At 45.3% G+C, this 25,828-nt stretch overlaps 2 protein-coding genes across 2 annotated transcripts; one reads left to right on the forward strand and one right to left on the reverse strand.

Annotated features, from left to right (window-relative positions):
- Positions 1-1,136: 1,136 nt before the first annotated feature.
- On the forward strand, positions 1,137-11,027 carry LOC119166790 (protein disulfide-isomerase A4-like). Its single transcript, XM_075868251.1, has 11 exons — positions 1,137-1,224; positions 1,857-1,996; positions 3,345-3,652; positions 4,453-4,658; positions 5,474-5,612; positions 6,393-6,748; positions 7,549-7,697; positions 8,373-8,529; positions 9,353-9,592; positions 9,907-10,175; positions 10,627-11,027. Exons 1-11 carry the CDS (start codon positions 1,137-1,139, stop codon positions 10,900-10,902), a joined length of 2,328 nt encoding a protein of 775 aa, XP_075724366.1. The 3' UTR covers positions 10,903-11,027.
- Positions 11,028-11,170: 143 nt separating this feature from the next.
- Positions 11,171-25,240, reverse strand: LOC119159590 (ras-related protein M-Ras). The gene is made up of 4 exons (XM_037412393.2): positions 24,661-25,240; positions 22,016-22,269; positions 20,390-20,469; positions 11,171-19,693 (listed from the first exon to the last, which is right to left on the reverse strand). The coding sequence occupies exons 1-4, from the start codon at positions 24,851-24,853 to the stop codon at positions 19,621-19,623; spliced, it is 600 nt and encodes a 199-aa protein (XP_037268290.1). The 5' UTR covers positions 24,854-25,240; the 3' UTR covers positions 11,171-19,620.
- Positions 25,241-25,828: the final 588 nt, after the last annotated feature.

Raw genomic sequence — 25,828 nt, forward strand, 5'->3', positions numbered from 1 at the left:
TTTAATGTTCATACAAATCTGAGCACACGGGCCTACAACATTTCCGCCTCCATCGAAAATGCAGCCGGGATTTGATCCCGCGACCTGCGGATCAGCAGCCGAGTACCTTAGCCTAGGAGGATATATCCTCCTAGACCTTAGCCCATACAGTTTCTCTAAGCCTTAGGCACTAGACCATCGCGGTGGGGCTTGTACTGTTGTCTCGAAGGACATGCTTCAGCAAAACCCAAAGCGTGTGTTTTATGCTCGGATGGAGTGTAAAACGTATTTTCAAATGAAGAACTCAGGGAGCAGCGAGAAGGGTGGCTGCCATCAGAGTTCCCTAATTTTATAAAACAACCAGTTTCTTTTCATGCATTTCTACGGTTTCGTTTTCTACACCTTTTCAGCGGTTTCCTTTTCTACGGCGTAAACAAACTCTGTACTTGACGTTTCCGAGCCACGTGCGACAATTGTTTCTTTACACAGCAGCACACATGTGCAACGTCTACTGCCTGCTTACTTATTGCCCCCTCCCCTCTCGTTTTCTTTTTTTTTTTTTGCATAATTGCATAAGGAACCAAGATTAACGCCGCGTCCCGCTCAATTGAAGCTGTTCTGTGAGTTTCTTAGCGCCGTATTTCATACACTTCCTACGACTATGTGAACTAGACATGACTAAGATTTATGTTGTCTGAAGAGGCGTTGGTCTTTGCTCGAACACGTGCTCTCTTACGACAACAGGAGAAACGATAATGATGATGCTTCTGAGATGATTGACACCAACCCACTAATGCCCACACGGCTCAAAAAGGACAACAGTATCGTAGCCAACGTTACTAGAAACTAGTAACGTTGATCGTAACAATATATTGGTTTTACGTGCCTCAGGGAGATCAGCCCACAACCATGGAGGATTTTTAAATCCCTTTTGGGAGCAGCTGACCATCACCAACGTTGTTACGCGGAAGAGAAAAAGAAGAAGCTAATATCAATGACACTCCCAAAAAAAAGCGCGCATTCACACGCGCATCCCAATTGCCCGACCAATAAGATTCACTTACGTGTACCAGTGGCTTCTCATTCGGAATATCTGCGTGGCCAGTGTGGACCAGACAGCTGCCGGTGGAGAGTCGTTCCGAACCATCGTGTCCAAGATGAAGACGCGGTTCTTGCTTCTGGTCTTGGCATTTGTGCTTGCAGGAGATGTTTTGTGCGGTGACATGGAGCAGACGCTGAGCGAAGGTGAGCCCCTCATATATATTTAGACGGCTTATTAACCCGCAGTCCACGGGTTCTGTACTTCGAACGTAAGCCGCGGGCCACGTACAGCGCATTGCGTCTTCCAACGTATGACCCTCCTGAAACGGAGTGAGTCTTCTGGCTCACGAGTCTTTAGAATGCTGCTCCCGACTTAAAAGGCAATAGGAGTTTGGATTGCGGATCGACCACTTGACGCATCGCCGAACGTCATGTGAACGTCAGTTGACAGCGAGAATGGTTTAATGCATCCTGCAGACTGTAAACGTATTACCAGGAGGTGTCTTTTGGCTTGGGATGTTTGAAAATATTGCCGTTCACGACTTACGAAAAGGCAGTAGGAGTTAAGATTGCGCATCGACCAATTGACGGATGACCAAGCACGAACACGTGAACGTCTGTCAAAAACGAGAATCTACCTTGATAGTTGCATGGCCTTTAATCCATCCGTGTTCCCGCTGTAGTTTTGGCAGCTTAGGTTAACTCTGGGTGAGACGTTGCAAGTGAAGCAATCTGTCACACTTTGATGATGATCGGGCTTGAACGCCATCGTGTGTGAGTGGTGTATAGCGTATGAAGCGACTTGCACATCGCGAATAAGCTAACTGCCCTTTTGTGAAACTGGTTTTCTGCCTGCCGCAATGAGCAGTTCTCGGGCTCATACTTTTTTTCTGCGCATACTGCAGGTGGTGGTCGAAAGGAAACCGGCCTGGACGTGGACAGTGGCAAGTTGGCATCGGAGCTGCAGGAACCAACGGTACGTGAAAAGCTTGATGTTTCAAACGTCGCCTGATAATCATCAAGCTAAAGTCAGAATTCATTTCTTCCTGCTCTTGATACTGGTAGAAACGTAGATGCTCACCACGATCGATCACCACATCGTTTCCGACGGCGGTCATTTTTTTTCAAAAAAAAAAAGTCGCCCTCATCTTCCTTCTCTGGGGAACTCCAGTAAAGGCGTCGCATTGTGTGTGTGTGGGAAGGGGGGGTATCACATAAATATTTCGTAATTGGGCATGGTTCGGGCGCGCTTAATTGTTATTTCGTCTTTATTACTCCTATTCATTAAATGGAGAGGCGTTGCTTTCAACGAGTGGTGGGACGCTGATGTTGGGTTGTGACTTGTGACCCACTATTGGTTGAAGGTACCGTATACCCATACACATCGCGCGCGTTCGAGGGAGAGGAGTACGGGGGAGAGGTCCGTACCCCCACTGCGCATTCTCGGCTTGCTGAACGCCCGGTGGTGTCTTATCCTTTAATGGCTCCTGGAGCGACAGTTTGGTGGGTGTCTTCCTGGGCCGCCACGAGACGCGAGGCGCGCAGTGGGGTGTGGACGGCGCTGAAGCGCGACATCGTGCGACTAAAAAATGCTCCACATTTTTTTTGATGAACTGTGTAATGCTCCCAGACAATGCCTACTGGTAACTAATAAATACCTACGTATACACACACCCTGTGTGAAGTGCCACAATCCGGCGCCATGAAATTTTGAAGACGTTCGACAAACTGGAATGTAATAAAGAGATAAGTAAAATATTACAATAGCATAAGCACGAACAGAACGTGCTATCGACACCAGTGATGATCTAAAGGGTCTCATCAAAACCATCACTAAGGCACAAACATGGGCTGATTGGTGTCGAGCGTGATGGAACACGATTACTAGCGTAAACGCGAACAGCGTCGAAAAGGGCATAGACTCGCGTTCCATCTCGTACCCGTCCCCTATACGCTAGTAATATATCATATATGCTCAATATATGATAGGATTTTATATAGGATATGATTTTATGACACAGACGCCGTTGTGGAGGGCTCCGAAAATATCGACAACCCGGGGTTCTTTAATGTAATGCACACATACGGATAAGCACACGGACCTCTGGCACTTTTGCTTTCACTGGAAATGCGGCCGGGACTCGATGCCGCAACCTTCGAGACATCAAACAGCAAAGTACTAGTCGCTGACTTTGCATAATACGCTAAGGCAACGCGAGTCACTTTCGTATTCCAGTTCGCAACGCCAGTGACTTTCCCGCTGCGCACTCAAGCTACTGCAGGCAACGCAGAGCGAGTAACGTCCAGATCAAATTATTGTGCAGCAGAAGACTGAGGGCGGTGACGATAGCGGCGCCAAAACCACTGAGGGTGAGGCCAAGACGGAAGAGAAGGACGGAGATGTGCAGGTGGAGTCTGAGGACGACGAGTCCAAGGAAGGCACGGCCGAGGAGGAGGAGGACAAGCCCAAGAAGCCCAAGTTCGAGCAGGACACCGCTCCCACGCTCACCCACGTCGACATCGAGGCCATGGGAGTCAAGGTCGAGATGAACGTCTTCAAGCTGAACATCTCAAACTTCTACGAAGTGGTGAACAACACGCGGTACATGCTCATCAACTTCTACGCGCCATGGTGAGCCCTCGTCCACAAATCTACGTCTTAAAAGTGCATCGTTGTCGGTTGCGTACATTATCAGGTTAACGTTGTGCAAACTAAATGACGCTCGGAAATGTTCTCTCAGTTGGTTTCTTTCGTTCACAATTGCTACTGCAGAAGAACCGTAAGTACTAGCAGACGAATTAAACTGGATGTAAAACGAATGTTGTCAGCCTATGCTGCTATGCTATAACACTTCTTTCGAGCTCGGTTCAGGTGATATAACGGATGGTGGAAAGCGGTGATGACCATGCCACATCATCATGAATAATCATGATCTGATAAGCCGAGAAACAAACAAGACAGTAAATTAAATTGACTTAATATTTTGCGTGTCGATAGCCCAGAACACGATTATGAGGCGCGCCTGCAGGAAATATAACCCCCCCCCCCCAAAAAAAAAGACATAAAAAATCGATACAACTATTTTTCAGACAGGCACTCGCACAACCCCCCACGTTTCGGTAACAACCAAAAATCGGGATTCCGGATAAAATCTGCAGGGCACCATAATGGGATACTCTAGACGAAGCTTAAACCACGTATAAGGTTCTTTAACGTCCGCGTGAATCTACGGACACGGGCGTTCTTGCACTTCGCCTTTGTTGAAACGCGGCCGGCGTCGCTCGGGAATCGAACCGGCGCCCTCGAGCTAGACAGCGCGGCACCAAGTTCTCTAAACTATAGCAGTGATTCTGTACAAATGGGAACCGAGACAAACACGCCTGTAGACTACTTCTGCGCTGTTGTGGATATCTATGTGTATACGTGTACAGGTGCGAGCACTGCGTGAAGCTGGAGCCCGAGTACGCGCGGGCGGCCCTGACACTTCGTCGGCGAGATCCCCAGGTGATTCTGGCCAAAGTGGACACCACTGTGGAGCAGAAGCTGGCCAACCGTTTCAGCGTCAACAAGTACCCGACGCTCTTTTTCTCGCACCGCGGAAACACCACAGAGTACGAGAACACCTTTTCGGCTGAAGGTCGGTTGCCGCTTACCTTCTTTCACTTTTTCGGGTTGTCCTTCTCGTGGCGGAACCCCGATCAGCTTAAAATAAAGATTATTATAAGCATGGACGTAGCTAGGACGTAGGCACTTGCCCCCTTCTCCCTACACAAGCACTCTCCCCCTCCCTCAACTGCGATGTAACACAGGTCTGCACCCCCCTGAAAATCCTGCCGACGCTCATGATTGAGTTACGACCAGCAACCTCGCACCGCCCACACAGATAACCAATGTTATTAGCCAACGCCAGGACATTTCTTTAGTCTTTTGAAAGGAGTAAAGAAAGTGTACAGGCTGCGATATGCCGCATGATTACGAGGAACGCTGTGATCTAAGCAAACTGACCTCCAGCGTTTCGCACGGCCGGGATCCGATCCCGAACCTGCGGGGGGCATGCGCGGTGCGCATCTTGGCCAGGCGCGACTTTTAATCGTTTGACTCAACACACTCAGTGCATGACTATGCAATCGAACCTCGAAATAACGAATGTGGACACAACGAATTACCTGTTGTAACGAAGTGAACGGAAAATAGTCCTCCCATAAATGCAGCGTTACAAAAGCACTTTTAGAACGAATTTTCAGATACAACTAATCCTCCGCGTTAGTTGCGACTTCGTTATAATGAAGCTGGACTTATAGAAACAATCGCACGTCAAACAGCTTCTGATGAATGTCACCGGGTGTATGCGTGCTCGATAGGGCGCCGCCCACAAGAAAGTCTGTAAATGCATGAACAACTAAGCTCCGCGTAGCATCGACTTCGTTGACGCACGCCACTCTCCAACAATAGGCATCGTCGACGCGATGGCCGAGAAGACGGATCCATGGTTCGAGCCACCCCCGGAGGCGTCGTTAGAACTGACTGCTGTTAACTTCACGATGACAATCAACAACGCCAAGCTGATGCTCATCTACTTCTACGCTCCATGGTAAGGGCATCGCATGTTGTTCAGACGGGTATATACTGTGCTCACTATTGCAGCTGGTGGGGCGAATGTGTTGCCGCTGCGGTGCTCATGGTGACAAAAAACAAGACAAAAAATAATCTTGTGAGTTTACGTGCTAGAGCCGCATGGTTATGGATATTGGCGTGCACACAGGGGGACAGCTGGGGCGGCCGGTTCCCCTATTAAGACGGGGAGGGCACAAAGTATGCCCCATACATTGAACTAATAGGGTATGGGGTAGCTTCAATGAACACTGACTCTCCTGAAGGGGAACCCTGTGCACACCTATGGTTATGGTTGCCTTATGTTTACCTATGGTGTCGTGGGGATTCCAGACTTCGGACACATTGGGTTCTTTAACGTGCAGCTAAACCGAAGCACACTGGCGACTGCAGATGAACTAACTGCCGACAGTCCACATCTTGCCAAGTATGTACTTCTTAAAGTTCTTTTATTACCAGCGCCGTCGTTGGTAGTATATAGCAGCAGTCATGCAGGTCACGTGACCAGAGTAAAAAAAGAAAACCTAATGAAATGATATTTATATATACATGCGATTTCTTCATTTGGCTAAATTTCACATGCCCATGCGTACGTGTGAGCGCGTGGCGTTTTAACGCGGTGCCGCGCCCTCTCCATTTGGAGAGAGGGAGCGGCGTCGCGTCGAGAACCACGCGCTGACACGCTGCGACACGTACGTGTGGTCGGGCCTTTAGGCATGCGCCAAAATGCCAGCTGAAGCAGCCACACCTGCGGTTTCAGGTGCGGCCACTGCCGCCGCTTGTCTCCCGAGTTCGAGCGAGCTGCGCGGCGCCTGAAGGAGTACAACATCCCACTGGGCAAGGTGGACGCCACCAAGGAGAAGAGCCTGGCCGAGGTCAACGAGGTGCGCAGCTACCCGACGCTGCTGCTGTACCGACGCGGACGGCGCTTCGAGTACAACGGCCCCCGCGAGGAGGCCGGCATCGTGAACCACATGCTCAACCTGTCCCAGTACCCGAGCAAGGAGGTCAGCACGCTGAAGCAGTTCAAGAAGTCCATCCACCCGATCACCATCACCGTGCTCGCAGTTTTCAGCAAGACCCGCGGACCTTTCTACAAGGAATTTGAGGCTGCGGGTAATGGTTTTCTCCGCATATTACGACTTCGCTGCGATGGCCCGTCATCGCTCGGAACGACGCTCACTTTGCGCGAAGATGCGTCGCTTGATTTTCGCTCGCTGCTTCTGAATTGCTTTTGAGCAAAATTAAGGTGACTAGATTGGTGTGAAAAGGCATCATACTTAACGGAGTCCTTGTGTTGAAGCACAATGTAGGTGCCGGCGTAGTGCACCTATACAGATGCCCCATTGTCGCTTACTCAGCCGCGAGATCACAGTTGTATTCAATAAAGATCGCGTTGGGTTAGTACGTTTCGAAAATGCTGAAAACGAGAGCGGAAACTATTATCCTGCATCTAGTAACGATACCGAACCGCGGTTTCAAAGCGACGAGTCGCAGTAGGAGTCCCGCGCCTGAAGAAAAATTTCGTCCTTGCTTGGTTGCATGCCCGTTTCACTTCACTCATACGATACGCTGCATTTAAAGGTCGAGACATAGCAGCGGTTTGATGCCACCAATTACAAGGCGTCATACAACTGTGTTGCTGCCGTATAAGCCAGCGCGTGGCTTACTGACGCGGCGCCTCGCCCTCTTCCTATAGAGTGAGTGCGCGGCTACTTGAAGCATTGCTTGAAGCTGAGTGCCTTCTTTCTCCATAGGGAGAGGTGGCGGCGCCGCGTCAGAAAGGCGAGCGCTGAGGCGCCGCAACGCGTACATGTGGTCGGGCCTTCATTGCGTAAGCAGTAGTACCAGCAAAGATTTGATGTGGTGAAGTTTTGTCTGTGCACGTCACAAGTTGACCTTAACTGAACTCGCAGCGAACAACCTGCGCGGCCGTCACACTTTCTACCACACCTACTCGATGGAGCTGGCCAGGCACTACAAGGTGACCGAGAACTCGCTCGTGCTCATCCACCCCGAGATTCTGCAGTCTCCGTACGAGGAGCCCTACTACACATTCAGCAGGGTGCGTCCTGGACAGTGTTTCTTTAAAAGAAATTTAGTGAAGGGGAAATGGCTGCAGTTTCGGATAGATTGCCATCATGATAGTGTCTTGCTCTGCCTTCACCTCTAAAAGCAGTCTCGAAGTACATGCGTCTCTAAATCACCAAATACAAAAACAGTGATACAGTTCGAGCTAAAAAGCGACACCATGCCAGCAGGGATCTTTCAGGGTTGGGTTGTACATACAGAGTATACACGCACCATCTGCTACTTCTCGTTTATTTTTTTAGCATTTCACACCCGTCTTATTTGCACGTACATAAGTTCGACCCAACACAGTCATCCAGCTCCTGCTTCATTTCTAGCATTACGATGACAAGCAAAATGAAGCAAATGCAGTGTGATCGAGCACTTACGGCCAACTTGTAACTGCTGTGCAACTATATTCTCGCAATTCATTGACAGTTCTAAATGTCCAATGGCAATACATATGTTTTCATATGAATGTTGCAAATTCGCTTTCAAAGGCCTTAGTGGAGCCTCGATGGGCGACAATTTGGTGAAGCTTTACAGTAGATCCATTCAATTAATATATGGTCAGCAGAGGCAAAAAATACAACTGCCTATGCCAGACAATATTGTCACGGCGTGCCTGTTGCTGCGAGTCGCCCTACTTTGGTGATCCCTTTGCATGCAGCCCGATGCGACCCAAGTGCACATGGAGCGATTCATGGAGGAGCACCTGTTTCCCCTGGTCGGCTTCCGGGATGTGGCCAATCTCTGGAAGTACATCAACAAGTATCCCATTGTCGTTGTATTTTACGACGTCGATTTTGGCTTCGACAACAAGGAAGGTACGAGAGCGTCCATGGAACTTTTTTGCAGGGGAGTGGACCAGAAGGGAAGAGGGGGCGCTTTCAGAATAGACAGGCTTTCTTTCACTGCCATAGCCCGACCGGCGAGATCAGCGCGCTAATCAAGCTGTGCATACGCTACTACATAAAAAAAGAGAAAAATATCCGAAACTCCAGAGCTACCCCTTGCCCCCTCCTTCAGACGTCTATGCAATCTTGTGGCTCGCACGCAGGCCCAGCTGTACGAAAAACTTTAGACAGGATCATAGGTGTGCTCACCGGAGAGGTGGAGGCACTGGGACGAACCTCTTCCCTCCCACCTAAAGGAAAAACCATGCGCACGCTTACGAACCTTGTGCACAGTGCACTAAGTCACTGGAAAAGGAACTTTTTCTAGTGACTTTAATTGCACTGCCAGAGCACTGAAGCTCTTTACAAGTCAAATCCCGATGGGGCAATAACGCCAACGTGCGAGAATGAAGTATGTTTTCATGTCGATAAATAATTTTTTCTCCTCACATACACGCCAAAGTGACAGTGATTTTTTCAATGTAGCAGCAATGTGCTAGTACGAACAAAGTGCTAATAACAGCAGGTGTAAACAAAACAAGGTTTCAATGGCCGAATGCATCTTCAGAAACATATGTCGGGCTCGCTATGATATGTTCTGACCCTGGGACATGGTATATATGACAGATAAGAGTGGTTCGAAGAGCCTGGAAGCAGTACCGCCAATATCTCAGAACGTTCAAGTTCATGTACGTCAAGGCAGCATTTCGCAATATCATTTACGAGGTACCAAAATCTATTTTGATGCTGGCAGAGACACAGCGCATCCGGCACAAGGTTCTGAAGGTTGCCCAGCAGTACAAGGGCCGCGTGCTGTTCGCCGTGTCGCACGAGACTGACTTTGAGGACGACCTGAAAAGCCTCGGTCTTGAGGACAGCGGCGCAGAGGTCAACGTGGGCATGTGGATGTCCGAGCGCGAGCGCTACCGCATGGCACCAGTGGACGACTTCAAGAGCGCAAATCTGCGCAACTTTGTTGAGTCCGTGCTTCAAGGTGAGAACAATCAAGTACCCACGTCCAGGACTAGGGAGCGATGAGTGAAAGGTGCAGTGAAAGTCACGTTGAAGCGGGTAGCTATGTGGTCAAACTACCTGAATTCTGGGCGCTTAAACGCGGGTGCCAGCTTTCTTAGTGACCTGCTCCTTCCATTGCTCAGTTGTGTTGCAGCATGCTTAGCGTCCTCTGGGGACGACCACATGACGACGAATTGTTTAGCGAATCAGACTGGCAAACGTACAGTGATTGTCGAAACACTAGTGACCACACCTGGAAACCTGATGTTGGTGAACGCTAAATGTTCTGCGCAGGCACCTTGAAGCAGTACGTGCGTTCCCAGACGCCACCACGTGAGCAGACGAGGGACGTGCTCACGGTCGTGGGTAGCACATTCGAGGAGCTGGTAATGGCCTCAGACAAGGACACTCTCATCATGTTCCGTGGACCTGACTGTCACATGTGCGACGAGCTGGTCGAAGAGCTCGAACTCTGCTACAACCGTATAGACTACCAGGCTCCTGACCGCTTCCAGTCAGCCATCATCGACGCCACGCAAAACGACTTCCCAGGCATTTTCAAGGTAAGAACCATTGGTGGTCGAAAACTAGATGAAATACAAACATAATAGATGGTCTGTGCTATCAGCCGTGTAAGTGTCATTAGCTGCGAAGGTACAACTATTGCTGAACAAAGTATACATGCAAGATACCCGTGCATGTATATGTACACCAGTGCCAGCTAGACGTGGTCTATGCGAAAGCCAGACGTCCGGGCTGTGGTGCATTGTATGTACGCCATTGACAATTGAATCAGACTGCAGATGGCTGCAGTCAAATCAGCCATTTATTACATGTTCTCAAGGAGCATCAGAGCTATTTGTCAGTAGGACATGCCGACTTGGGTGGTCCTTCAGCAAATGGCGAATGCACTTAACAAACACCTTCTGCCCCAATATTTAAAGAAGCCTCACTGCTGCAAACAAACCTTGGCTACCTTTGTAGTCACCTAAACTAATTTTTTCTTTCCCCCAGGTCGATGACTTCCCTACCATTTACTTTGTATCCGCTAAGGACAAGATGCACCCCAAGTTGTTCCAGGGCATCCGCAAAGCTTTCGGTCTGATCAAGTTCGTCAAGGAAAATTTCTCCTATGACATCCCTGACCGCTCAGACTTCAGCGTCTTCCCCGCCTTCAAGCGGCCCAAGCCACCCAAGGATGACAAGAAGGCGGAGGATAAGAAGGCGAAGGATGACAAAGCCAAAGAAGAGAAAAGCGACGATTCCACCAAGAGAAAGGAAGAGTTGTAGTTTTTTTTTCTATTTCTCACACTTGTTCTCATTCCTCATTTCACTAAAAAAAAAAGCATTTTGTTGTTGCATCATCACAATTTTTTTTTATAGAGAAAATAAATATGAACACACCTCATTGTAAATATTGGTCAGTACAACTACATAGGCATTAAAACTTCGTTAGCAAAATAAGTTAAGACTTTTAATGTAGTTTGAAAACACTTAATGATCCTGGCAATAGTGTTGCACGCAGTGGGTGTGCACAAGACAATTGTTCTGCCTGACATGGCATGAAAACATTGGAATATTTAATAATCCTGGCCATAGAATTACATGGAGTAGGTCTGCACAAGACAATAATGCTATGCTATGCTGCCACATCACGCAATAGTGTTGCATACAGTAGGTGCACACAAGGGCCCACACATGTGGCTTGGGTATATGCGAGACTATTCGCAAAGAGACGCATTCGCTTGAAAGCGATACTACGCTGCCACATCATGCGATATGGCTGCATAGAGCAGGTGCGCGAGGTTGGTCGGGACCTTCATATAGAGGTGTCTGGCTGGCATGGCTCAGATACAGGAGTGCACCTGGTGGTTACCAATGAGAGACTTGCTACCTAAAGTTCACAAGAAGTGGATTTGGTATTACACGTGAAAGTACTATAAGTACTACACTTGAAATTGCTATAACCATTAAATAGTAAATGCATAGTGAAAGCTCATGGCGTGGCTGGCCGCAGTACAACCCCTGCGCCTCTAAAATTTTCAACTTGTAGCAAGCTTCACCTTGGGAGTCGTGGCAAGGACCAGTGCTAGTAGCCAATGTCCCAGGAACAGAGTCTCTTCTGAAGTGTATTAATGTCACTTTCTCTGGTTTTCTGTCACCTTCTCCCTCACTCATTCACTCACACTCACATGCATGTACATATATATGCAGGCATATTTGCAAGGTTTTGCATGATATGCCCGCTTGTATTTCAAACTGTGGATAAAGGCTGTGTATATCCATACCATCTTAAACTTCACTTTTTCTGTAATTGAGAAATTTTTAAGCACTTGGCATAGATAGAACGAAAATAAAAGCACATGATATTGTTTTGTACTAAAGCTTTTTTAGCCGGTATACTTGGCAGTTACTCTAGATGAGTGCTTTTAGGAAAGAAATTGCTTAACAATGATCTTGCTTTGAAGTACTTCACAACCACAAGGCCAAATTGAATTTTCTCAAACTACTGTAGCTTCAAACATATGCACCTATCATTAATCAAGCACCACTTAATTGTGAAGTGTGGAGCTAAAATCTTCTCATCACAACAGCTTGCACATGTGTACAGTGCTGCCCAGTTTGTATATAGACAATACCTCAGATATCGTAGTATTTAGCTGAGTAAGCTTGAACAGTCACCTGAAGAACAGCGCTGTTTGTGTAAGGTACAAACAGGTGGAAATGAGCACACATTATCTATAAGACAATGTCTGTTTTATGAACTAAAAAATACATTCTGCACCACAGGCAATAGGTCACTTTATGGAGTGTAATGAATGTAAAGGTAAACAAGCTACATAATTTATATTAACCAATAATAAGAAAAACTCTATTATAAATAGCGCTGACCAGCTGCTTAGACTGATATGTAAAACTTAAAATGTGTGCAAATAATTCTGACAGCTCCGTTAAAAGTTTTGTAGAAATCACATCATGTGGCCACTCCAACACACGCTGACTTTTTGAACCATGTGTACAAAAATGGCATCAACTACATCAAAGTACAGCAAAAGCCTGTAGCAGTTCTCTGATTAGTCTATTCATTCTGACCAACCTTAATTGAACCAGAACTGAAATCCAAACAGAAAGCTTGCAATGCACACATGACTAAGAACACCGGCATGCACTGCAGTAATTAAGTCACGGCAATGCTTAATAAATATATATCAATTTAACCACAGACACCGAAACCAGACTAGACAAGAAGCACATTTGAAAATATCATTTCACTATCAAGCAGCTGGCAAAAAATAATCCCGTATAACTCAAGCATGTAACATTATTATAAGTTAACACTAAATAGCACAGTGCAATTTGGCTGTTCAATCAGGCAAGGGGGACAAAACTGCTCATAGATTATCCTTATTGAAAGTTGGCTTATGGACACTTATGGCCAGCAGCTTTAAACTGCTCACAATATATATTTAGTGCTGTAGTAGCACTTCATGAAAGAATTCCATCTTTTTGAAAACACTGTGTAGAGCTTTAGGAGCACTTATAAGGAGCAATTATAACTTGCACGCACTGTTACGAACGAGCCAGAAATGTGCCAGTCAATTTACTATTTTTAAAGTCTAAAAAAAAGAAAAAAATATCACCAACAAGTATTGTGCAAATACGAAAGTAAAAAATTGTGATGTCTTCATTTACAATCAGCTACAAGTAATCTGGCCAACCTTGCATTATCAACAACATATCGTGCATGAAGAAAGAAAAAGTACACATACCACAATAGTTAGCGCCACCTCACTTTGATATCTGGATGGCTCTCTCAAGAATTGTGCCCTTTGTCGAACCATAGCAGCAAACTGCACACAAAACACCTTTGGAAATAAACCTCGCCAAGAATCTGAGGCTTTTACACACTGAAGTGAGCACGTTCTCACGGTGTGTAATATGGACCTTCAACTTTTTTGCCTTTGTGTTACAATGATCAGCAATAAAAGGTAACAATGCCGCAAAATGAAAAAAAAGCAACAAAAATATTTGCTGCTATGTTCAACTTGGTAAAACCAACTGGGCTCAATTAATTGCGAGTCTTGCTTGAGTGCTATTAAATTCTGCCACCAAAGTGTGTTTGATTATGACCCTCTTCTCACATTACAAATGCGAGAAGTTATACAAGGCAGGAATTATGCTGCACCTGCTCCTGCTGTGAGATACTCTTATTGTAAAAAAACAAACAAACAAGATAGAGCAGACAAAGCTCGCAGATATGGAAAACAAGAGCTGCATTTCAAGAATTTCTAAAGGCAAGAAAACATCAGTGGCTTACGTAAACACACACACACATATATATGTATATACATAACAAAATATATGAAAAACAAAGGGGAGAAGAAAGGAAAGGTTGAGAGATACGAAATGCAACTGTTAATACACCTCACTATCACAACACCTCACCATCACAGCACAAACAGGTACAAATACACCACATGCACAAATCTGAGATCCCTCAAGGTACAATCCACTGGCCACTGGGTGCTACTACACTTGGCAAAGCAGAAAAGGCAAAGGCCCTAAGATAACCGTGACTATGAGGTGTTGTTAGCAAAACAATACAGGTGATGCAATAAAACACTTATAAGAAGCCTCAGAGCAGACAAACAGCTACCACATTGTCTAAGGTGAATTCCACTGGTCGAGCTGCAACTGAGAATCTGCATTCCACTATCTCATTTGGATCACTCACTCCAATGGAACGTTCCGCATTGCTTGCTTGCAAAGACAGATTTCACATGAACTCTGGAAACACAGGGCCATCAGCGCTGGTACAGTCTGGCAACTTTGTTGTCTTCAGCGTTTTTTGAGGCGGCCTCCGACAAGCCTGTGCATTTGTTTACATTCATAAAATGGCGTCGTTCGGCTCTGCTGGATGATTCCTGATTTGGTTCTTGCTCTGAGCAATAGAGAGAGCACAAATTCTGACAAGCGACGACAAAAGACTCTACATGCTCTAGAAAACTATTTTTAAAGAAATGTCCCATGGCCCCCTGTGCGCAGGCCTTAAAGGGCCACTGACCAGGTTTGACAATTTTGAGCTTACCAGCACAATGCGTAGACGAGGCGTTCATGATCACGTCTGCCGAAATTTGCCACGCTATGCGGAAATGGGTCAAATTTCAAGATGAACGCTGCTCCCCCTCCCCTCTGCCGGCACGCGCCTAGAGAATGAGGGCATGATGTGCGCGTATGAATGGCCCTACGTACACGGCATTGCAGTGACGTTGGTCCACAACATAGACGACTCTGCTCTGACGTTGCAGACAGTGGCACGTGATATGGCAAAAATTATTTAACACGGCATGCATAGTTTATGTAATTTGTTGCTTGAAAAGATCAATAAAACTCTAAATAAATAATGACACGCAATAAGAGAATATGAGGGTCATTTTTCCATTTTCCTCCCGCGAATCGCAACGAGATGTGGGGCTAATATGCCGGCAATTCGCATGCGTTCGTGTCCCCGCGGTCAGCGCATGGAGCAGACGACCGCCGCGGAATGCTCCTACGCGTTCGCGCACTCATTGTGCTCATCTATTCTACCGCGTCTAAGCCAGCGTTTCCAAACGATCCCGCAGAAACAGGCAGAAGACCACAAAAAAAAACGCTGGTCAACAAAGCAACGCCGCTCGCATGCTCGGGGGCTCGACTTGTTTGGGCACGTCAACCTCTTGGTCGGATGCTGGAGAGGGTGGGGAAGAGATTTGGCTTGCGAAGGCTACGCAGAGGAGCGGCAAGGGTTTCGAGCTCGCCTCCTGTCATCCTCGTTTCGCGCCGCTTCAAAAAACCTGTTTTCTCCGCTCTTGATGAACTGATTAAAAAAATTTTTGTGGCAAAATGTTCCTCATCAGACACCCAATATTCCACTGTCTAACTAAAATATGGTGTGGGGCCTGATGAGTGGCCCTTTAAGATCATCAGCTACGTCAAGGATGAGATCACCATGTGCTCATGCATCCTTGTCAGCCCAACACGAGGAAATGGCACCCCTGTTTAAGCAACTCCATGGTCCAAATGCATGCTTTGCAGCTGTGACATCTGGAAACGCACAAAGCAAAAGCAGAAATAAGATCTGGTTTACTGGAGCTACGCATAAACAACTTCTAGAGTGACTTTACACAAAGCATTCATGTGTTCCAGCTTGTGCTCGCTCCGTTATTTCGGCAGACACTCCGGATCTCCCAGAGGAATTCACCTTTGGATTTTCGTCAAATTAGACATAAGCTTTCCCTTAATACCAACAGTAGCATAAAGGGACATCAAACATAAATTTACCAACATGTACAGTAGTGTGGCACTGGCATCAAAATACAAAAATACAAAAAATGTTCCCAGTGCATCCCACTGCCTAGGCAAGCCTGAGAAGTAGCTCGACTCCTCCTCTGACTGTGTAGAAGTATGTGCCTGAAATAACGAACTTAGGCTTCGCAGAAAACAAACACATTAAAGTGAAGAAACTGTTGAGGCTCTTGGAATGAAGTCCACACTTTCTCTGCTGCCTGCAACTCCTAATGTCCTGTTTTATGGATTGCAAATAGTAGCCAACAGGAGATAAAACGATTGCAACATTATGTAGGAACATGAACTCATTCTCTGTAAGATTCGGAAAAGGTAAATGTGGTTCACGGTCATTGATACAGTACAGTATCCAAGCCATTTTATTGTCCATTGTAATATATTATCAGCAACTGAGCTCTCTCTTGAAGTACACAAGTAATATGGAATTGCCCAAATGATAATCTAAAATAGGGCCCGGATTTCAAAATAAGCACTTCCTTCACAACTAGCACTATAATACACTGCAGCAAAGTACTCCCTTTAATTGTCCGTTCATGGCATAAATCAAGAGGTGTTCTATTTACGTTGTCGAAACCACCTAGACGATAAACAAACTTAAATGCTTTTTTGAATAAATGTGCAAAAACAGGACACTCGATGCTTCTTTACTAGGCAAGCCTAGTATCCTATCTATGTGTTATTACCTAGATACAAATAGCTCAATGTAATCGAATTTGTCAAGAATTGCAGTACTAAAAGAGGCCATGCTCTCTAGATAAATCTTCTCATCCCTTGTGTACACACACTATGTGACCAACCACATATCACTGAAATTTCCTTTATTATAACTGAATGCATAAGGTTCTTGTTTGTCAAAAATAGCTCTTTTCCCCATAAGCATGGTTATATATTCAGTGTATTTTCAGCTGTGTCACCACATGATGGCAGCCAATTGCTGCAGGACAGCTTCGATCTGGAATACAATGCATGCTAACCCTGAAAGCAATACACGTAGCAGGCACAACTCCCGCTTAGTAAGCTGTGTACCAATGTCACAAGCCTTGGCGATTACTCATTAAGGTATGTGCTTACGCATTTTTTTGATAATTTGTTGCACGATGTCAGTAGACCTGTTTTTTCCCAATGTTGCTCTTTCAATATAGCTCCGTCTTTTAACCCTTTACTCAGAAAATTTTCTATGAAAATTGCACTTAAACTGAATCATTGTGATTTTTTATGGTGGGTGGGGGGGGAGAGGGGATTACGATAATGTGTATCAGTCGTAAAAGAGCTAGTGTTCTCTAGCAGAAAAGAAATGTAATAAACTGGATTAAAATGTCGCTTGTATACATGACATATTAATAATGTCATACATTAAGCTCTTATGAAACTGTCACAGAAAAGTGAGAAGACTGACAAAGACTGTATTGAGTTTCCAAGTGATTGACTCATTTTAACAATGCATAAGCTTTGGTTATGGTGCTTTGGTACAATTGTTGGCCTTCAACACATTATAGATGTCGGCCAGCCTTTTGTGAGAACACCTCAGAATGATCGACTAACAGAAAACACGACTAAACAAAACGTTTGCTGCGATTGCACACAGTTTCAGCCTCTAAATGACACCGTGCCATTACCATAGCAAAGCATTAGCAATGCTGCCAGATGCAAAGAAGAAAGTTGTCAGCACCATTGTAAGTATTGAGCAGGACTCGCCAGGAAGGAGTGTGCCCGTAAACATTGCTGCTATTTATCATGCCTTCATCAAGATAGCATTCCACAGAGTAGCCAAATGTGCAGCCCTCTTTCCTACCCTTATTTTTCCTCACCCCAGCGCAGAGTAGCAAACAGGATACTCGCACCTGGTTAACCTCTCTGCATTTCCTCTTTCCAGGGTTTGTACACAATATCTGCCTAATCATTCAAGGATTTCAAGGATTCTGGATTCCAAAGGCAAGAATTCAAGGAGGGACAAAATAAACTTTATCCACTTATTTTGTAAGCATTTCATGAATTCTCAAATCTCCTTCTTCTCAGCTACAATAGCTGTCTACAGTACCTATCTCAGTCTTGTTTCAGCTGGCCGTCTTTTGGAAGCCATTTACCTCGGCAAACAGAGTTACACAGTTTTTTTCAATACAAGTGTTAGCAAACTCGGTCAGATAGTTCAATCTCTTCTGGAGTTTGGACCTCCTTCTTGTAGCGTGTAAAGCTCCAAAACACATACCCTTTTGTTATTTCTTTTAGCATTTCCTTCCTCCTTCTCTCGCACCTTTCTCAAGACTCGCTGCATCAATGCCTTGACTGCTCAACTGAAATCTTCATCGCTTTTGTAATTTGGACATAGAGCAGCCCATTGCTTTTTCTCACAAAATCACAGATAACAAATTGACTAAAAATAAGATGTATTATATGAAAATAAAGAAGCCATGCTGCTTCCAGAGCTGGAAATTCAAACGAAGGCAGATAAAAATATGCAGACCGTGTGGTGCTGAACATGCAACCATGGTTGACAAGCTTTGCCTGGTGCGATTTTCATTTACAGACAAGCCAAGTGCAGAGGTACACGGTACTACTATTCTGGACACCGTTTAATTCGCCATCTTGTGACTTCATATTGCTCTAGAGGGCTGCTGCAGTGTCTCTGAGTGGTTTGAAATACTGTCATTACGGATCGCCTTATCGCCTTCTCGTCACACTTTCTGCTTCTCCCCACTTTAACTGATGCGCCCCGCCCACTCCAGACAGCTCGCAGCTGTGCAGACGCAGACACACACCAATTTTCAAGAAACCCGAAAAGCATATGCGTTTCAAAGGAGTCTCAAGGGTCCTTGTACATATAATATATATATATATATATTTATTTATAATTCCAACGTTATTTAATGATTTCGTTGTCCCACTTACGACCCATCATTCCCTCAACAGGCATGATACCCCGCCTATGAACACCTCAATAATCTATCCAGGTAATCACAAAGAGAGTAGGAGGGGCTGAAAAGCATATGCGTATGCCATGTTTTGCACACCGAAATTGTATTTACTCCAGGTGGACAGCCGACAGACGAGCTCTCATCCCACATTTCTCTGGTAATCACCTGTTCGTGCCAAAGCTCTCACATGAAGCAAACACACATGCTGTCAAATCGCCTGCTGAAGTAAAGAAAAAATGGAACCCAATGGCACAACTGTTTGGAGATCAAAACATGACGAAAGTCAAGGTGGCTAGCTTAAACGTGCCCTGTCAATATGGCCACTCAGATTATGTACAAAGCCTTGTCGACAATGAGCTATGCTCTGAAAAAGATCGTGACGGCAGCCACGATGCTCCAATGTGTTCTTCAGTTACTTCGTTTCATTCCTCACAAGTGAAAACAGTGACGAAGAAAATGGCTGCGCCATTGAACACTGGCAACGCCAGCTGCACATGAAAAGCGACTGTGGCTGCAAGATATGACGAAGAGACAGCACAGTATGCTGGGAATGACCTCAAAGCTGCCTGCTAAATGATTAGAATTGGTTTCCTTTAGCTGCTAAAAACCAATTCCGTGATGGTACTAAGTAAAGTATCTCGAAAAGACCAGCAAAACCAAGAGGAAAAAAAAAAAAAAGATTGTGCCCAGCCAGGCAAGAGAGGGCTGGAAGGGTTGAGAAAGGGCACACCAGTGGCTCACGGCAGGCTCGTTACAGGAGGTTGCAGCGGGAGTTCTTCCACCACTTTCTCCGCCGCTTCGGATCCAGCTGTGGTGGTTGGTTTCTGTGAGAGTCATTAAACAGCAGAGGGTCAGTAGGCACAACAGGTCCGAAGGGCCACACTCCTCAAGTGTGGCCCTTCGGCTTTGTTTCTATGGTGCAAAAGCAAGAGAAGCTATAATGTGCCAGCCACAAGGTAACCTTTTGTGGAAAAGGTAAAATGAAAAGAACAAAAGAAACAAAGACTTATTTCTACTAAAGCTTGTGGTCTCTAAAAACCTAGAAATGTCGTCTAAGAGGACTAGAGCTGTTTCGTTTGCACTGACTACAGTTCACGATAAATGGTGAACCCTTCATCATACACCCTGTTGTATGACTACTCAAGTAGCATGATACCGAAAATTTTTGTATATAACAAACTAAGAAGGTTGGGCAAGCTTCTGCATGTTCATGTTGGTAAACGCTTATAAAAATTACATATGAAGACACACAGGTGGAGGGAGACATAAGCATTGGATTGTAAACTTGGTCAACATTTCATCTTTGCACTGCAAGACAAATTTAAATAGGACAGACAGAAACCACACTGTGCTTCCTGCAGCACAGTATCAAACTCAAATTGGCTCTCGCTCCGAGTAAACATTTCATGACATCAGTTGAGTGCATAAAAACATGCAAGGTATGAACAGCATAAAACTAAAATTTAGAACTGATAACAAATGGTGACACCAGCACAGTTAAAACATTTCGCAGCACTCACCTAATTATCCTCACCACTTCATGAAATGCAGCATCCACGTTGATAGGTGGGTCTTTGGCACTTGTCTCAATGTAGCTTATCTGCAAAAATCAAGTGTCAAGCTAAATAATATGCTGTAAGTTCTCAGAATTATGCACTATTGTATTCAAACCTGCATAATTTGAATACCTACTACTTTGTTGGACACACACACACACAATGTTCAACTACCATAAAGATTCACACAGCTATGTTCACAAATATCTACATGGTGACCAATATGTCTCACAGAGTTGGAGCAATGACTTATATAGTGCATATGATACGCTATTTTGTCACTGCGCTGAAGTAACTAGCTATACACCAATAACAGTAAGATTCAAAATGTTCTTTCATCATGATCATGTAAGTTCATGCCAAGAAGCCTTTCAGGTTCATGGCACACCAGTTAATAATAACCAGACTTAAAAGGCCCCTGCATTGTCTTTAGGTCTTGGCAAGATACAGACAAATAAAATTTGCTCCAATTTCTGGAGATGGGACACAACTTTCAATGCAGTTCAACCTTTTTTTTTAAATAAAGTTCCAACATTGTGGCCACATTCTTCAATGGTCTTAATTTCTGTGCTTGTATGCTGAGCAATTGTATCTTTGTAATTATAAATGTACAATTATTAATAACATTATTGTAGAGTGCAAAGAGTAGAGAGTAACTGCATGAGTAATATGTATTGCACGCTTCTGCTGGTGTATGTATTTTAAATGTGCCTTTTAGATTTGGGAAAGGCTGTGCCTGCCGATACTGGCCCAACTATAAGTTTAGAGGCGATTAGTAGGTTGTGCTAAAATATATACGTAGATAAAAGTATGCATATTGTTTCCCCAAACTGGGAAAAGGAACATCAGGGCTTACATCAACCTGAGTAAATACACATCATTTGTACAAATAGAACCCTTCAAGTAAGGCGTAATGTGCGCATCATTTCTGCATTGATCCTAAAAAAGAAACAGTGGATTGAACGAATATGGTAGGTTCATACTGTCAGTGTCATGCCCCCATACTGTTATGCTTGCATGAAATAGAGTTGAAAGAAAAAATGCTAAAGTTTGCAAGTACCATTTGAGAGAGTTTTGGGTTCTCGGAAGTGAAAATGTTTCACACCTAAGGGGCACTGGGAGCATCAATGCTAGAACCATGACAATTAACAAGCAATCATAAATCACCCACAGTTATCTATAACTGGTTACAAATTAAGAAACAATTTAAGCTCCCCTCGCTGTCCCATCCTGAGAGACAGAGAATTCGCATAGGTGCGCCCCGTCCAAGTGTATTTCCTCACTTACGTCATCACTCTAGTGCATTTCAGAAAAAGACAAACTTTCAATTCTTAATAGAATTTACATAAAATTTATAGAATTTACATTAGCAGTGACAAAGTACTCACGGTTAAGGTGGAAAGCACCAAGAACAACTTTCTTGCACAGATTAATGACAGGCACACCAAAGATCTAGAGGTCGAGCACACACATATATATATATTTTTTCCTTATTTCTTTATATTGTAATAGACCAAAGGCACCACTTGGCCAGTGCCGCCGACTTCTTCATGACAAAATAGAAAGCCTATAACCACATGGGTTACAGACCTTCAGCTGCTGAGCAAGCTCTCGACCTTGCTCCTCCGAGACTCGTCGTAGGTGCACCAGGTCCACCTTGTTCGCCACCAGCAGCATGGGGTACGAATCGCGATCTTTGACGCGAAGAATTTGAGTGTGGAAGTGACCCATGTTGTCAAAGCTCTGTTTGTCTGTCACCGAGTACACCAGCAGGAAGCCATCCCCCTTGCGCATGTACTGCTCCCGCATGGCACTGAACTCCTCTTGGCCCGCTGTATCCAACACTGAAATAAACAAGCACATAATACTGCAATGAAAGAATTTGTGAACAGGAGTTGTCTGCTCAAGACAACGTTTCGACAAGTAGACTTGTCTTCTTCGACACTAGAACTGATTTCCTTAACACTAGCGTGTACATGCTTCGCACCCGCTCCTCTAATCTGAACAAAGGAGGGAGAAAGCAGTTGAACTGTGGATGTAGGAGTATGGGAAGGGGTCCTGACGAACTGTGTCGAAATGTCGCCTCAAGCACACCACCGCTCACTGATTTTTTTTTTTCAGCGTAACCTTCCATCTTCCCCTTCCTGCCGTTTTCTGGATTTCCACATATTACTCCATTCACATAAAGTTCACACACTATGTGCACAGACAAATGGCAGTAAAGCAAAGAATACAGAGTCAAATTGTTGCTTATCCCACAACTAATGTATGCAGGCTCATAATTGTGTCTGTATTTTTCGTGCAACATATTTTCGTGCAACAAGTAGCGTTTTCAGACAGGATCCAGCCCACACCAGTGAGATATTAGTATTTGTCTTACTTTATACATTCTCACTTTGCACTTTTTGTAAGTCTGAAAAAGTCCTATCTTTTACTGGTTCCTCAGTGCTAAACGGCATCTATGGCGAAGTACAACGCTGAGTGCACTCGGCCATCACTTGCCGCAGTGTTATGAAATGCACACCAAACTACTTTGTGCAGGAGTATATATGCAAAAGCTCTGCCCTTAAAGGTTTTCCTTCACAGTCAAGAAAAATATGCAATTATACTCTTAAACTTGTTTATCATATAAAATGTAAAAAGAAAGCAGACCTCTCCTTGCGAATTATACGCACACGTGCTACAAACACGATGTCTTCACAGTATCTGTGGGGAAACACCCCCCCCCCCCTTTTTTTTTCATACTGCCCATTTGTCTCTCCTTTATGGAGCGAAAGTGCACAGAGAACCGGATATAGTGATCTGCATCCCCCACTTCATTGCACTTGGTGCACAATGAGAAAGAAGCTCTCCTTAAAAGCATGGAAACTTGGGCGAGTTTGTAAGACATTAAGGAACAAATTGAAGCGCAAATCGAGCTCCCCTCAACTTAAACAACACAAGAGTGTAGCTTGATCGTGTTCTTACTCATGTGAGACACACTGCATGGAAAGAGTTGCTCAGGTGAAGCAATTGCCGCCTGGTCTGCTGGGCTAACCCTGCCCGCCATCACTGGGTACCAGCTGGTTGTGACGCTACGTGAACCTTTACTCTAACGTGCAGATTAAAAAACTGAGACATCAAATTAGTGCTAGTTTCCCCTCATGTTCAACCTTGGCGCAGCTGGCGAAATGAAAAAAGTGGGGGGGGGGAAGGGGGGCATAAACAAACAAACAAGTGAGGGGGGAGGGAACTGAACGACTGCGTGTCCTCCTCTGCACTGACCCTCTCTAATGAAATAAAAAGTCACGGAGACCAGCATGTCTGGGTACCTGGCATCAAGAACCTGTCTGTGATGTCGCATGAACACTATGTATAGTTCACACTTTAAAATGTGCAACACCAGGTTAGTGCACAGCTAACAGATGCACATAAGGTGAAGGTCACATGACAGCTATGTCTGCGATGTAGTACGCCAATTCACATAGACAACGCAATTGAAAATTCAAACGCTTCCGCGCTATTCTCCTCAACAGATCTAATGTTGCACCTAGTACAGACAACGTAACATGTCGTCAGCTGTTACCTAACCGTTGCACACTTGCTGCCTACAGTGCACAAGTAGCAGACAGCGACACAAGCTTGGAGACTCCAGTGGAATTGAGAGTACACGAGCATACTACGCAAACGCATAACGCCGTAATAAAAGAACGAAAACAGATTCAAAGAGGAAGGCTGCAGTGGCATTAAAACTGTGCCTTGGCATGGTGCTGCAGTGGCTCGGCTAATATCAGTAATATTAGCGTTGTTGGAAGACTCAGTGTCTGCTGTCACACCCGCGTTTTTTACATGGTACAGAAGCTCTACTATGATGCAGACGCGTGGTGTTATGCAAAGATTTGCTTTACTGCGTGTAGTGTGTGTGGAGACACAAGTTTTTAGGGTATGCACTTGCACGAGGACGCATTTGAAGCCGTGCGGTCCAAGAAGGCGCAAATATGTTGTAATCCCAGGGAAGGTTTCTATGAAGTGCGTATGTATCCGACTGCGCGAATAAGCATTCGATTCTGGCTGTGATGAGTGTAGCTTTTATAGCTATTCGTGGAGATTTCTGCGCATAAAACATCAATATGACTCCCCGAAAACTGATTCGCGAGAACTACAAGCACTGTGCGAATTACGGAGGCACCACAATGATGACTTTCACTTGTACTGTGTGCACTGATTTGTCCGAGCGCGCACAGCGCATCACTTACCATCTAGAATGCACCACTGGCCATCAATTTCGGTATGCTGTATATACGAATCTTCGATCGTCGGGTCGTAGTCGGTGACGAAAAGTTTCTGAAAGAACTGAATGGTCAGTGCCGACTTGCCGACCCCTCCGTCACCAACCACGACCAACTTGTAGGTGGTAAGGTTGTCACTCGGAGGCTTGGACATTGTCATTGATGGTTCTAGCACAGGACACTCTCTCAAAACCCTAACCGCACCGAGAACACAGCCCTTGGCTCATGGCAACAAAAGCAGTTTCTTTTTTCCACCACGGACGAGCACCGTACTGTTCTTGCACGTAACACCGAGGCCTCTGAAGCGATTAGGGTTAGACCCTGCATGATTTTGTCGCACATCTATTAGCCCAAGTTACATTTTTTATATAGAATGGTGCACGCGCACGATTCATGTTCTTCAAAGCAGTGAACCGGAAGCTTCTAAGCAGGCGCAGGCTGCCTCTAGCGTCGCGCGACACATAATCGCTGCACACCTATGTCCAAATGAATCACGCGCAGGGAGGCGATGGGAGCGACGGGAGGACTTATAGATGGATGGATTGATATGGCTGTACTCACGGTGGAAGTTGTACCTCAGAACACATATGGCTGTACCCTTTAGGGCGGCGGCTATCGCCATCTAGCCGTAAGACTTGGTGAACCAACAACTAGATTTACCTTTTTTTTTTCCTTTAAATAGTGAGGTTGAGGACTGGTACTTCGCAGTGAAGAATTTAATTTTCACTCGTGCATTAATTTTAGCCACCAACCAGTTAACTTCCTTCTAGTTATTTCTACCCGCTTAAAGTTTATTTTGCCCTCCCTGTCACTAAACCCTAGTGCTTTGAAAAACTCTGCGCCATCATCCTGAACTATAGGGTGAAGCCCTTTACAGAACATTAGGTGTTCGGCAATTTCCTCTTCTCCACACGCACTGCATACCGTGTCTACCCCTTCGCATTTGGCAAACGCGCGCATGTATCGCCACCTCTGAGCAAGGTTTTCAGATAGCTACGCGTACAAGGCACAAAGGAGCAGGCTAGAGGTAAAGGGAATGAAACCCAAGTTTGCTTACGAAGTGTAAGAAAATGCCGTTGGTATCGCGAATAAATTTTCAGCGGACGAAATGACACCCTTCCGAACAAAACCGAGA

This window comes from Rhipicephalus microplus, chromosome 1 (genome assembly GCF_043290135.1).
Source record: "Rhipicephalus microplus isolate Deutch F79 chromosome 1, USDA_Rmic, whole genome shotgun sequence".
In the NCBI taxonomy this organism is placed as follows: Eukaryota; Metazoa; Arthropoda; class Arachnida; order Ixodida; family Ixodidae; genus Rhipicephalus; species Rhipicephalus microplus.